The 15025-nt window shown below is 39.9% G+C and overlaps 1 protein-coding gene and 1 long non-coding RNA gene across 2 annotated transcripts in view; one reads left to right on the forward strand and one right to left on the reverse strand.

Annotated features, from left to right (window-relative positions):
* Window positions 1–6617: 6617 nt before the first annotated feature.
* On the reverse strand, window positions 6618–9219 carry LOC121815004. Its single transcript, XR_006054728.1, has 3 exons — window positions 9137–9219; window positions 7091–7175; window positions 6618–6753 (listed from the first exon to the last, which is right to left on the reverse strand). It is a non-coding gene; the product is annotated as an uncharacterized LOC121815004 (long non-coding RNA).
* The window catches only part of kcnh8 (potassium voltage-gated channel, subfamily H (eag-related), member 8), a 59434-nt gene continuing 53057 nt past the window's right edge, over window positions 8649–15025 (forward strand). Inside the window, exon 1 of the mRNA XM_005928609.2 lies at window positions 8649–9541. Coding sequence (XP_005928671.1) covers window positions 9466–9541 — 76 coding nt within the window. The 5' untranslated portion in view covers window positions 8649–9465. The remainder of the gene's footprint in view (window positions 9542–15025) is intronic.

Here is a 15025-nt window from a genome sequence, read left to right on the forward strand (position 1 = left end):
GCAGCAACCTTAAGCTGCAGCCGAGCGTAAGCATACCTCCCCCATGCGGTCCACTGCAGAGGAGGTGCACCATCTCGGAAGCTGAGATCCTCAGACAGTGCTTGAAATCTCTGTGAGGGTATCACAAAGCAGCGGGCGAAGTGTGCGCTCCGTGCGTGCACGAGAGGGAGACAGAAAGAGATGAAGAGTCAGAGATCACTCATGCTGGCAGACAGTCTGTTTTCCACCGGTTCATTATAGGGTGGATGGTGTGCAGTGGAAGTGTATGTTTGGGGAGCGGGAGTGTGCTCTACTACTTTTTGACTAATTAAACAAAGTGAATTAGCTATCTCCCCAGCCAGAACGAGTCATGGCTGGTTACACATCATTCATCGTGACTAATTCACAGAGAGAGATGTCACTCAGCTGGGCGGAAACGTGTGCGTGCGTATATATGTGTGTGTTTGCAGCATTCCCCTTGCACCTCTGGGTATTTTGCTAAGTAAGGTTCGCAGCAGTGTGTCATCTACTAGTTTGTGTGTGCACGTGCCTTTAAGTTTTTATATGTTGAAATTTCTTCCCCTCTGTTATTCTCTGCTCTACTATTTCATCACTGGCCTGATACGTCATCAATGAGGCTGCCGTGCTAAATGATCATTAAGACCATTACACGCTCACAGAGCGTGCTAGCAGTGCACCGCACAGCTCCCTCAATCGGAGCCTCATCTCAGGGGACACCCTGCTGCTTACACAGTCGCGTATCTCAGCCAAATTAGGTTAGATTTTCACGCCACCTCATTCGCCATAGATGTGATGTGGTTATTATATCCTCATGATGTGGTTAGTGAGGTGGCTGCCGTTACATGGGTGGAGGCAACACGTCAGGGTGTTAAAGGGGAAATGGATTACCGGCACAAAGTATTGCACAGTTTTGTTTCGCCTGCTCCCTGATCTTAAAGCGGACCTATTACGCTTCACATTTTTATTCCGGTACTCCACTAGACAAGCTTTGTGTGATTCACAGTTCAAAATAATACTCGTTAGTCTTGTACTGCCACTTGGTGCTGTCTGAAAGAAGCAATTTTAGCTCCTCTCCCTTTAAGGTCATGCTTATTTTGAGCCAGCTTTCTTCTAATTGGCTGCCCCTTTTAAACGGGAGGTTTGATAGGTGGGGCTCCAATACTCACGGCCAGAGCTGTGTGACTGACATTTCCAAAATATTCACTCTCAGTGACGTCATGCAGACCTAGGATTACAAATACTGACTGAAGCAAGGCATTTAGAGCAGCCTGAAGGCTGAGCTTCTGGCTCATAGGGATTACTTGCGCATACAGTGACCTCAATTTTAGCTCAGATGTTCTGGGTCACATAGAAAGAAAAGCAGTCCTGTTGCTCTCTAAGCAGCCATCGTACCTGTGTATTGCAGCGTCCTGTTGTTTTACTTCATCCAGGTTTATCACATGATTACATAACATAAACATTACGTGATTACATCTACATAAATGTAAATAGGTCCTTAATCATTTAGAGAAAAGTCTTCATTATCTTAGCATAGATGAAATCTCTTGTGCTTATCAAAGAAACAATAAATTGGGGGAGTTGCATGTCCAGAATACAATCCCACCCAAAAAGCTTTCTTCATGTGCTTGCTCTAAAGAGTTAAGGGGCCAAAAGGCTACAGACTTCATGCAGCGGGGTGTACTGCTCTTTTCACGAAACATCACATCTCTGAAAACATCAGAGAACTTTTTGCAAATAGGCCCTATGTGGAAAATTCGACAGCATATTTGAAAATTAATTAATTAATTATTTATTTATTTCCAACATCAATTAATTAGTGAAAGATTTAATAAATTAATTATTTTCTATTTTAATCCATTAATGACAGGTTTATTTATTTATTTTTCCAAATTTGATTAATTAATGACATATTTAATTATTTATTCATTTCCATTTTTAATTAGTTCATGCCGCATTCAATTAATTAATTCATTAATTAATTAATTCAAAGTTCACTGAATTAATAACATAATTAATTCATTATTTATTTCCAATTTTAATTAGTTCCTGACACATTTAATGAATTATTAAAAGATGTCACTCTTGGTTCTCTATATTTCTGGGCAGAATTTGATTCGGGGCCCCGCCCCCAGCTAAACTCATCACCAACAGCCTACTTCAGTGCCACCATTATTAACTATATGTTGTCCATGCTTGATCAGTATGCATCTAATAAACCATTATCATGTTTTTCTAGTGTGCTGGAAAGAAATAAAATAAACGAGCAGACAGTGCCCTTTTAAAACAAGTCAATTGTTTTTTTTAAATGTGCAAAAGGGCACAACAAGAGTTTATAATGACCTAAATTTAATTTTTCATTTTTACATGACGAATGCCACATGACAAATGTAAAAACAGACAATATTAAATAAATTAAACAGAAACTAACTAAATAGAGAGCTAGCACTAGATTATTAACTTTAATGCCTGTGGTTTCCATGCAGCATCACCTAAGCTCACTACAACTTGACTGAACCAAAAGCTCTTGTTTAGCTAATGTCACTGTTAGCCAGTCTTAATGATTAACTGCTTATATGTGATTATTCTCAGAAACATACGTTTATCTTCCTTTTTTCCCTCTGATTCTTTTCTTTTCTTTTTAGCCCCAGGGGGATAAATAATTTTTTAAAACTTACTTGGACACCAATCTTCTTACAAATACTTACACTGTGCATGAGCATGATCCTGGCTCTGACAGTAAAAATGATTGTAGCAGTAGCATGAACTTGTACTACTGATATGTCACATGCACAAGAAATACATTTAATCAAACTGTCTTTTGTGACGTTTCAAGTGCTCTTGGGGGCCCCCTGTTGGTGTGGGTTCCCCAGGCACATCTTGCTGACAGACAATTCCTTCAATTCCTATCTTTGTCTAAGGTTTTAAGATGTGGAACAAAAAAAGAAAAAGGTGCTGAGGAGGAGGGGTGGGGCTGCCTGATGTCAAAAGCCTAATATAAATATGGTGGGATTAAAGTAGGAGATTTGTACAAGATAAAAGTGATCTTGATAAAAAAGAAGGCTATAGCTACGTTATTTAATTCTATGATATACTCCTAGGACACTTGTTTGCTTACAGCAGGATAATGGTCCTATACACAGCTCCAAACTATTACAAAATATACAACAGCAGAAGCAGCTGGCTGTCTTTGTCCAGTGCAGTGGACAAAAAAGGAATATCAAACATAGTTAATGGATCTCAGTGTCACTGAACTATTGTGGAAATGGCCTGTAAGAAGTGTGAGTGAAAAGCATGACCATATTACCTCCATAAGCTTACATCTAGTGTCAAAGGTCATTCAGGCTCTGATGCTGCAAAATTTGATGAAAAGACAAAACGATTGTTTTACTTTGAAAAAAAAACTTTGCTTATATCTTTGCTTATTTACTATCAATGTTACAATTTATTTGATGAATCTGAGCATAAGCTCTCATGTTATTCTCCAAACTTATGAGCCGTTATGTATTTTGGCAGCCGTAATTATCAGTCATAAATTAAGATAGCACTTAAAAAAATGACAGCTGGGATGGGCTGCATGACCCTAAATTGGATAAGCAGTTAATAAACTGAATGGAGGGAGAAAAAAATATATGATCAGATGATAAAATTCAGCATATTGCTAAAAGTTCTATTTTTGAGCTGTTTGTTTTTGACTCTGTTACAAATGACCCGTGTCTAGTTTGGGCCCCTTAAGTATCAACAGATGTTTGTGTGTTGCTATCTTACATGTCCTTGGAGTAAACAACTAGCTACACTTTGATTGACTGACAATCTTTATTGAATTTTTGTTCACATTAAAAGTTTGATGATATAATGTAGAATTACATGTATGTCAGGGACAATTCTCTGCACAACCAAATCTTTTTGTGTCTAAAATTCCTGTTTTGAATGCAGGGCTTTTTCTTGCAATGGGTTTGGGCTGTGAGTTCCTGGTAATATTACTTCATTCTTATTCAGCCACTGTCGTTATCATTTGCTCTAATATGAAACATCTTTACCAGAAAAAATCTCTCTGCAAACATATTAGATGGCCATACTATAATCTTATCTCTAACATTGTATCATAGCTTGGCTTTAAGGCGACTGTCTCTCCTCAGGTCTCTCCTGATCTGGGGCGTGCACAGGCTCCTCAGTCTGTTAATGTACCAGCATGGGTATCAAACACTGCCTGAAAAACCATAGCCTTGTGTTAAGGTGGCTTTGTTAAATGTATACAAATCAGAAAGTCTCTGAAAAAAAGGTTTGAATTTAGGAGCCTCCAGGTTTCAGATTAGATTGTGAGCTCAGGATCAGATGCGAGATGCTGCCCTACTTACTTGCTTGATTGAAAAATTGATGGGTTTTGTTTTGTGGGAATAATGGAAACAAAGGACAAGAAAGAAAGGACAAAAGATAGGAAGTGTAAGTACTGGTTAGAAGAGGGCAGGTGTGATGTGTCATGTGACATTTCTGTAATTGCCTGTATCATTAGATCCCGTGCAGTGTTGATTGTGAGTGAGGACACCAGTATTGCTCTGTGGAAACGTGGCTTTGTACATATTTCATGTAAAATAGCCTGCTGCAAAGTTGTGTGTGTTTCTTTCATTAGGTGTGCCTGCACCGCGCATAGCAAAAAACGTGAAGTTGAAATGCTAGCATTGTGTTGCTTTAATGCCGCAAGGGAATCTTCAGTATAAATGCATGACTGTACATTATACAAACACAAGGTCAGATCTGATTAGGGTCCAACTGTTTATACCAAAATAACACAGAGAGACTCAGAGCTGGAGCTGAGATTACTGTAAGGCAGTACAAATGCATATAGGCATAAAATGATCTTCATTACAGTTATTATTATTGTGCACTATTCAAACATCTTAAATTCACTTGTAATTGGTGCATATTAATGGGTTCGTGTGCATTTTTAAACCAACATCACCATCCAGCTGATCGATTAATAAAACGTAACCTTGGCGCCCCCTAGCGGTGCTATCTGACTTAGGGAAAGGTGGTTGGAAGAAATCTATCCATTGCACCAAATTTTGACAAGGGTTGTCTAATGTTTTCTGCGACACAAATACACATTGCCCCCCTACCTCCACGTGTCAGGATGTCCACAGACATTCTGAAATGCCATTTCAGGTGTAATGAATAATGTAAACAAAGCCTCAGTCTCAGTAATCAATAACAATGACCCAGTGTGCAGCACTCCGGCACTGACACGTCCAAATGAGAGCCATTTAAAACGTTACACCTGAGCTGAGAAAATATCTGCTGTAAGAGAGGTTTATTTATGTCACCTCATGCAGTAGATTAATAATAAAGTTAGGTGTAAAGTTGCCGTGTTTGCAAGCATTAAAAACAATTTGGACAGATGGGAGGTGGTGTGGAGGGAAATACATTTTTTTTTCTCCCTTTGGGGTAAGGTAAATGTTATAAAAAAGCATGGTGATAGCTCTGCAAATAAACTGTTTTTCTTTAATATCCCAAATAATTTTTCTCTAGTGCCTTAAGTGTTGTCACAGCTACAGTGATTGATTGATAATTACGCGGAAGCTTAATTGGCTCTAATCTTTGGAGGTTTAATAACATTTCTGGTGAGGTAACGCTGGAATCCACAGCGACTCACTTTGGCTTGACTGTCACTTTGCTATGAACTTAACTGTGAGGCGCACACACACATGCACGCAAGATGTGTATTTGGTGCAGTGATTAGGATTAAACGATGCATTAAGCATTTAATTACTCAGGTGGAGCATCGCAGTGTGTTGGCTGTCTGTTTTAATTTTATTAGCTGACACATTTATGGAAGAAGCTCTGTGTGCTTAACTACTTGGCTCTGGCTCACCTCGGGGACATGACTCACACATTTCTTTATGTGGATCCTGAATGCATTTGTTTGAATGCGCGTACAGTTCGTGAGCTTGTTTGAAGGCACAGAGGAGACATATGATTCACATTTCGATGGGCCTGGGAGCGCCTGATGACTACATGTTTTCCACATGACATAAACACTAAAACAGCTGCTTCACTTTTGGGAAAGAGCTGAGTAGGAGGCACTGTTTTTGACTTTTGCTGTTTAGGCCCATGCTGTAGCACTGTAGGTAATGGGACTGACCTAGAATGGAGTTTAGTTATGGCTTTTGTTGAACATGTGTGTATTTGTGGGTTCATGAACTTACAAGATAGGTTTCAAGATATTTCCTAGAGGTATCTTGTACTTGCAGCATGAACCTTGAAATTGAAAACTTGGATGTAGTCCTATTTCTTGATTTATGTACTGGAGAAAATAAGGATTTGCAAATTGGCATTTTATTACACGAGGCAGTTTCTTAAACGTCTCTTACTGTTAGCCAATATCTCAGTAACTCTGCTCCTTAGGAGCACCTTGAGCTTATGCTGAAATAAATTGCTTTTTATACTGAATGTTTCCTGTTGAGGAAAGGTTTGCATTTTAGAAGATATTATCATGTGGAAAAGAAGCACATCATGAGAAAAATTACTATTTGAACAATATCCAAACAAGTGAAGCATTTGAAGATCTTTTATTTATTTATTTTATTTTTTTCTTGAGCTTCAGGAAAGTATTTACAGGTGTCCTACTCCCATCCATCATCCATCCATCCTCTTCCACTTATCCTTATCAGGGTTTCCGCAGGACGAGGGAGGGGCGCAACAACAAGCAGTGTGGTGGTTTGTAAGGACAACCCCATTTCCATCAAGTTCCCCTGATCACTAGAGTCAAAACATCAGAGCACAGAGTGGTGATGAGAACCCGCATGAACCCAGAAACCACAAGTGCCCACAGCCAACAGAAAAGACCAAGCGCAGCAGCACAGAATGACTTCGCGTTATCATCTTTTAAACAGTATATAACAGTACATGGATTTAAGAAAAAAGGCAGATTTTAATTAGAAAAGTTATTAATGATGTGCCAAAAGTACAAATTTTACTACTTTAGAACCATAAAATTAGGAATTAGGCTTGCAGATTAAGTACCAATAAATAGAAACTTGTAGGGAAAGTGGAAACTGTCTAATTTAGTCTTCTGCCAGTTCTGGAGCTGTCTTACTTCTGAAGTGTGCCGTGTCATCAGGGTCTAAGAAGCTCTCTCAGGTCTTTAGAAAAAGGTTGAGGATGTTTATGAGTCTGGTAGTCTGTGGAAAAAAGAACATCAAATCATTCCACTGCAAGAAAATCATCTACAAGCGGCAGTGATTTCTAATGACTGTCAGTTTCTCTGTGACCTACCGCTCCAGAAAATTCAGCCTAAGAACAAAACTGTTTAATGCACAAAGAAATCTCCAGGATCTGTCGCTAATGTTGTTGTCAAAACCAAATCTGAGCTGCATGGGAGTCGTATCAGGAAAAAGCATTTGCTATCTATAAAGAACATTAGAGCAAAGGTACACGTTACTACTGAACATACCAACGTTTTTTTTTTTTTTTTTTTTTGGAATAACACATCCTGGATCAGTGAATAAGAGATATCACTGTTTGGCCACAATAACAACAGACATATTTGCTGCAGACCAAAAACAGCTTTTCCAGAGAAGAGCCTCATATCAGCTGGGAAACACGACGGTGGAAATGTTTAGTTTGAGGCTTTCTTGTTGCCTCAGGAGCTGGGCAGTGTGCAGCTATTGATTCAACTATAAATTGTGTATCATATCAAAGAATTTGAAGCAGAATCAGAAGTGGGCCTCTCTACAACATAAGCACAGGAGGAAATTTACTAAAGAGTGGCTAAGAAAGACTAAAGAGTATAGTCCATGTTTGAATCCTATTAAAATAAATGTTAAATGGACTCGTACTTAATAGCAGGTGTTACTACAAGCCTTATTCCCCCCAATCACACACAGATAGATTCATACTAGTGCTTTTTTCCATGCCTAGGAAGCAAATGTCTGACTTCCTGTTGACTCACTATACCTCCTGACCACGGCCATGTTAAGCAATCATATAAACATATAAATGAAAACCCCAAACATCTTGCAACAGAAGGATATTTTGTAATTTCTGCTGCCCTCTTGGTTATAGTCTCTCTTAGAAAAGAAATTTTTATCTCAATGAAGCTTTTAGCTGATAAATGAGTGATGCACTAAGGAGTGGTCCACTGTAGCCACAAAAAGGATGCTTGTCCAGTTCCCTCAAAAACAAAAAAAAAGACAAACATTTTCATGGGATGTTGCTTTTGAAATATTCGACCGTACTGTTATGACATTGATAAAACTGAGTCTTGCCGTTACAGCTTCTTCAATGTCATTTTCATTGTACGTCTCACTAAACGGTTTAAGTGATTTTTTTAGACAAAGACATAGACTTCATTGACATTGGGGAAATTCACACATTACAGCAGCACAAGGGTCAACAAGACGAAGGGAATGAGAAATATATGAGAAAAAAATAGAAAAATAAGTACCTAAGAAAAAATTGTGGACAAATAATAAAAGCCTCAAAACTATACCGGTATTTTCTACTATTTACAAATGGTTACTATATACAGTAAATGCACTGATTATTTTTTTCATATGTACATAAAGTGCAGTGTGAGTAATGTTATATAGACATATCTATATAAGAAACTGTAACTAGTTAAGGAGCATTTATGTGCTGCACATTTACTGGCTTTATGGAGATCTGTATCTTAGCATCCACAGGATGGCGATGTAGCACAGCGGATCCGAGCTGCGCAGCGCTGTTGTGCAGCTCATGGCAGACTTCAGCCCATCTTTCCGTGCCTTCCATGCAGGCCGTACTTTGATCCTACCACCAGATGTCGCTAAAAACAGTGCGGACACGCTTCCAACACAACGACGTGAATGAGTCGTGCACCTACTTAAGTGACTTATTTGCAGTCTGCACAACTGATGTAGTTTATTGGCTTTATTTTAACACCGCGGCGTCCTTAAGCAGAGCACACTGAGCAACGGCATAAGAGAAATTCACGACTCACTTGAGTGACGCGCTATACTAATTAAAAAGCTGTAAATCAAAATTTCAATAAAAGTTCAGGAGTCAGCTGTGTTTCTCTGTTGTGATGTGACCGTGTCTCCACGCCGAGAAACTGTCAGATTTGCGGCTTTAATCACAGCTGTTAAGAATGCTCGTCTCTCACCGCTGCACGCTGTGGATAGATGATCGTTGGCTCCAACCGACATAATAATGGAATCGCTGACAGGGAGTGTCACCCTGTCCCTCGCTGTTACCTGAGCAGCACCTGTGGTCTCCCTCTTCTCCTGTCCTTAACACACGCAACAGACGCACGGGTGAGCGCATCACGTGCGCTCCCCACCAACTAGGGGCTTTTGCGTTGTGCTGAGTTGACTGGATAGCTGCTCGGTCATATAGCCATCAGCACCTTCGATGGGAGCACCTCAAGCGTTTGGACGACTTGCACCATCTCTTCAGTAACTTTGATGGGGAATTCGACATTAAGCAGGGAAAATGCCTGTGATGAAGGGATTACTAGCGCCGCAGAACACGTTTCTGGACACTATAGCCACTCGGTTTGATGGCACTCGTAAGTTTGCTTTTTAATCTCCATATATTTTAAATCATTGACTCATTTAAGGATGTGTAATAGTTTGCGATTTAAGTTCCTTTCCCCCCTCTTCTTTATTTTTGGCCGGCTGGGATTCTCCAGAGAATAAGCTTGCAGGCTGATCCAAAACGCCCAACACCTGTAATAGAGAGAATAGGGAGTTGTCAGCGCCTTTCAGTATGATTGCATGCTTGCTGTCCTCGATACAGATAGCGACATTAGATCACCAGGTATTTCACATTTCTTGCTATTTCTTTTTTCCTTGTCCAAAGAGAGACTTCACTAAAGTTCAAGGTAATCCAAAATTGTTTCCAGTATCAAAAGCAGACAGCGCTGAGGCTTTCAGCACCACAGACAGCGACAAAGGTCCACTCCCAGCTTACAGTACAGCTTCTCGCCAAGCATTTGGGCAGCATGCACACAACTTGCAACCAGTGTTAATATTTGTGTTTTTGAAAGAAAAAAAAACACACAGCCCAACTTTCTGTGGCTTTCCACTCTTTTATCTTTACAGTGAAGTTAACCTTTATTATCTGGCTAAGTCCTGCAGACGCCGACTGCAGTCGTTCCTCCCGCCGGTCTGAAAGCAGCGGTCACATTTATCAAACTTAATTGGTCGACGGCGACATTACAGCAAGTCCTTCCCCAGGCGAAGCCCACACAGACGTTTCTTCAACTTTACTCTGAACTCTCTCTCAATAATAACCACGAGGATTCCTAAACACCAAGCACCGTATTTCATAACTATCTCGTGTTTCTCTTTGAGAATTCTTTTTTATTTTATTTTTTTCCAGGAATCATCAGCTGCTCAAATAGAATCAATGCACTGCTCTGCTCTCATTTTCCATTCAGCTTTGTTTCAGCTCTGTTGCTGTTTGTTTTGGGCAACTGCTCATGTCCTTAGGCGTGGATTATTATGGACTTTGTGGCTGAATTTTCCCGTCTTTGCTCTTTAATACAAATCGTTATATCGTAAAGTAAACAGGAATGAACAAAGGCAATGATGTATATTGACCATTTTCTTTAAAAACACACACACGAACAGTAGCTTTTTGTGTGATTGGTGATTCAAATTTAAATTTACTAGAAATTGTCATGACAACCTGTCAAAAACTCACTTCTGTCTGTTCTCTCTGTGCCAGTACTTGCCACATTTTATTACATCACAGTGCTTCCTACATTTAGGGCTGATTCAAGCTCCAGTTTAATATATTAGCTCATTGGTATGTGTGCTCCCTGGGATGTTCTACCTTTCCTGTAGCTTGTTCACTTGGAGAATAGCAATAATAACCAGAAACATTTATCATTATTTCTGTCCAAATATCTGCTGGTTGACGACCAGTAAAGGCACACGATGACAATAACTATTAAGCTGCCTTGGTAGGAGGGCTGTCCTAACAAAGGGGAATTGGGGTTGTACTGTACCTGTAGCACAAGCAGTTTGTCAAGCTCCCGAGAATGAACTGCTGTCCTTGAGTTGGTGAAGTAAAGGAAATTAATGTTGGATTTCAACTGCAAGACGGGGCAGACTGGAGGTAGCAGAGCCTGACGGGACAAATTAGCTATGATGGCCTGGCCAAGAGCAAATATAAGGGAAGAGGTAGTTTCGCTGCTATGCGATCTCCTATCACATCAACCAAATCCAAGAGCAGGTCAGACCTTTAAACGGTGATAAATGGCTGAAAGCAATAGTGGAAAACTCTTTAAGTTGATCTGATTTGTTCTTGGAGAAATATTTTTACATTTAGTGGTGGTCATTTAAATCAATTTAACTTTTTTCCTGGACAGTAACATTAACTTCTATATTCCAACCAACTGTTATCTGAATTAACTGAATTTGGCCTTTCACAACCAGAGTCTATAGAGAACTGAAAACACTCAGAATTAATTCTATTAACAGCTTTGAGAAAACAGGTAATGCCTGTTCAGATGAGCTGTTCAAACGGGGATATGAAATGTTAAATTCAGATTACTCTAAATGCTTCATTCCAGACAATGTTTTCCTATCTTAGCCTGTATGATGTCACTGAGAGGAGTGACATAAAATACTATCACAGGGGCAAAGCTTTGGCTGTGAAGAAGCCCCACCCACCTGCCGTTGAACTCTTCTGTTTGCAAGAGGCAGCCAGTCAGAAAAAGTTTGGCTTAAATGGTAAAGGCAGGGAAAACAAAGACAGAGTATAAGATAAATAAGGATTATTATGAACCATGAATCATGCAAAGCTACTCTTGTGTGTTCCAGGAATAAAAATGTGCAGGTAGAAATGAGCATAATGTGTTTACTGAAAGTATTTAAAGCATTTTATTACATTTGGTTGAAATTGGTTCACTTCTTACTATGGTAACTCACATTATTACCTTCTCTGCAACAGGTTATGCTCTAGGTTAGAGATCAACAGGTATGAAGTCACTGTCTAGTGATCCTGTAGCTTGGGAGGTATGGTACAGGTCAGGTCATGTACTGATTAGTAGGTTGGCGGTTTGACAACTGACTGCTCCAGCCCGCATGCCAAATATCCTTCAGCAAGATACTAACCCCAAGTTTCTCTCTGATGTTTCCATCAGAGTGTGAATGTAAGATACAATCCACTTCAGCATTATAAAAGCTGCTTGTGTTAATGGGTGAAGGAGGCATGGTGTATAAAGCCCTTTGAGTGCTCAGATAGAGTAGAAAGGTGCTATATAAGAACCAGTCCATTTACCAGTTCTTTGTAAATAGCGTCAGAGTATACCATTCCTGGAAGATCGCTTGAAACTCTGTGCACGGACAGCAGGATGGTCTAGATTTTTTAATAGCATCTAAAGTCTTTGTGTTTCTTAGATGAGCATCAGTAATTAAAACACATTCTTAGACACAACTTTATTCCATGTTTTTTTTTTCTTGTTGGCTACAATCTTCCAAAGTTTTAGTTTTTATGAGCATTAATAAATGATCCTAACAATAATAAATGATACTAACAAGTCTGTTAACTTACACAGTCAGCATTTTTCTTGGCTTTCTTTTCTGGCTTCAGATAGGCTAAACTTTATTAGTAGCTCTTCTGCAGTGTTGCTGACCAAATCATTCACAGCGCTCACACATTCATACACTTTTAATACTGAACTACTATACAGTGCTTTCTCTCTCACACTCACACACACTCGCAGCTTTGTCTGCATGTGTTGCTTTCAGTCTGCACTGTTTTTTTTAACATGTTTATATTTTTACAACGGTTTTATTTTTATTTGTAAAAATCAGCCCATGTGCTGCCAGTACACTTCTCCGTGTTTGTGATTGGCCAGATGTTGCCACTCCTTTCAGATGAACATGCTGGGGAAACCCTGGGTTACGTTAGCAAGTTGATCACCAGTTAGACTAAATGTATCCAGATAATGGAAAGATATCCCTCGATATGATGACGTCTCTTTTTAGTACAGTGCTCATCACTGTTATTTTTGGTCTGTTTGCCCGTGCTGTGATTAAAATAACAGAATATGGCTGTGGCTTATGCTGAGATACCTTCTGTCATCACTACAACCTCACACCATCCAGGTGACTAATCTTACCACCTGTCCAGCACTGGTAGTTAATTATTGTGGGGAGTGGAGTATAGATTTAGTAATAATTTAAAAAGACAAATCTCCAAAACTCAATGTGAGAAATTCTAATCATTCAACATCCAAAACTTATTTTTCATTTGGCATAAGATTAATTTTTATTATTTTACTTATCTTAACTACATTTATCTAAACAGCAGTCACTTAATATATCAATGCTAATGGTAAGGTGGCCTCATCATCAAAAACACAATACTTGCTGCCTTGGCTCTGCAATCTAATGCTGGCCCTCCTTTCGTAAGGAGACCATATTGGGGTGTCCTGCTTCCAAGTTAAGCAGAAGGTCTGGTTGCCTCACAGAGTGTCGCCTTCTTCCCGTACAGCACTGTTCTTCCAGATTGCTATTTCCTAGCTCTCAGCACAGACTAGTTCCACCTCCACTAGGCACGTAATTACTGTCACGAGCGCTGGTGCCAAGACTTGAAACAGCTGTGTGTTGAGTTGGAACACAACGCCAGTCGTAATGTTTAAGCGTGCATGTGAATGAAAACGAGAGAGAAGGAGAGAGAAGGAGAGAGAGCATGTGTTTAAAAGGAAACAAAGGGAGACCGGAGATCAAGAAGAAGCAGGAGAGTATGCTACATTTTCTGCATTTGGCTGCTTTGTGTCACCGAACTGCCCGTGTGTAGTTCCTGCTCAACTGCCTTTGAACGTGAGGGAAGTAAAACAGAAGTTTCCTCCCTGCTGATTAACGTTCCTTAACACAGCACACCTAATTACGTGCTTAAGAAGTGGCTGAGGGATCCATATTGTGATTACTACTCGCTGCAAGGTGAATGTTAAAAGAGCCTACTGGAGTTTCTTACACAATAAAGGAAGCTGCCTCCAGTGAGCTGAGTTTATACTGTTGGTGTCTCTACGGCTTTGTCTCAACAGCAACCCCGTGACCTGCAAGAAGACAGAGGAAGCTAATTACCGAGTATAAAAGACCACAGACCGCACACTGACGCACATACAGTACATTTGAGGAAGGTTTATTAAAGCGAGGAAAGCCTGGACTGTGTGCTGGCATTAACCAAGATTGTATATGTCATATAGTAACAGAAACAAGAGCGAGACTTTAACTTCTCTTAACAGATGCTTATTAATAGATGCAAACTTGTGAAAAAGCCAGCTCCGATATTGTCCTCGGTCAGAGAACGGCTGTGAAAGAAATAATGAGCGCAGTTATGAGACTGTGAGGGAGTAATCAATCATCATTGACTGTTGTGCTGCAGGGTGCAGAGGGGCCCTCACTTATTTGGCAGTGGATTGCCACTACTGTTCCAATTTTCTCCAAAGCCCACTTAATATTGAGACTCTTACATTTCAGGGCAAACAAAACAAAAAGTAATGGTGCTGTGCTGCACGCTCGGGAGCTCTAAAAAATCCATCATGTTAAAGAGACAGCTGCCTGTTCACACATCCACCAGAAACAAAGCTTTCATTTAAAGTCTTGTTTGTGACCATGCGATGCATCTGTAACTAGGTCTGTTAGTCACTTTCTTAGCTTAATTCTAGCAGAAAACAGCTAAAGTAAAGATTATTGTGTTTACCCACACAGGGTTTGGTGTGCACACTTAAACGCAGGATCCATTAGTCATATTCTAAAATATCCTCTCTCTGATCTGAAGGTGGAATAAGGCCATTCAGACCAAGGTGGAGTTTCTAAACTTCCTGGGTATGTCTAGTGTTTTGGGGAGGTGGGGAAACATCATTACAGCACAGTATCTCGATATTTTGCGTAGCGATATTGTATCAATACAGGTAAACCAAATAAATTAACGCCATCCTGAGATAACATTAGTTGAGCGAACTTATAAAATCCATCCAACAGCGGACACACACACACACACACACACACACACACACACACACACACACACA

The sequence above is a fragment of the Haplochromis burtoni genome, unplaced genomic scaffold, assembly GCF_018398535.1.
Source record: "Haplochromis burtoni strain Fernald_Lab_line unplaced genomic scaffold, NCSU_Asbu1 Contig_116, whole genome shotgun sequence".
In the NCBI taxonomy this organism is placed as follows: domain Eukaryota; kingdom Metazoa; phylum Chordata; class Actinopteri; order Cichliformes; family Cichlidae; genus Haplochromis; species Haplochromis burtoni.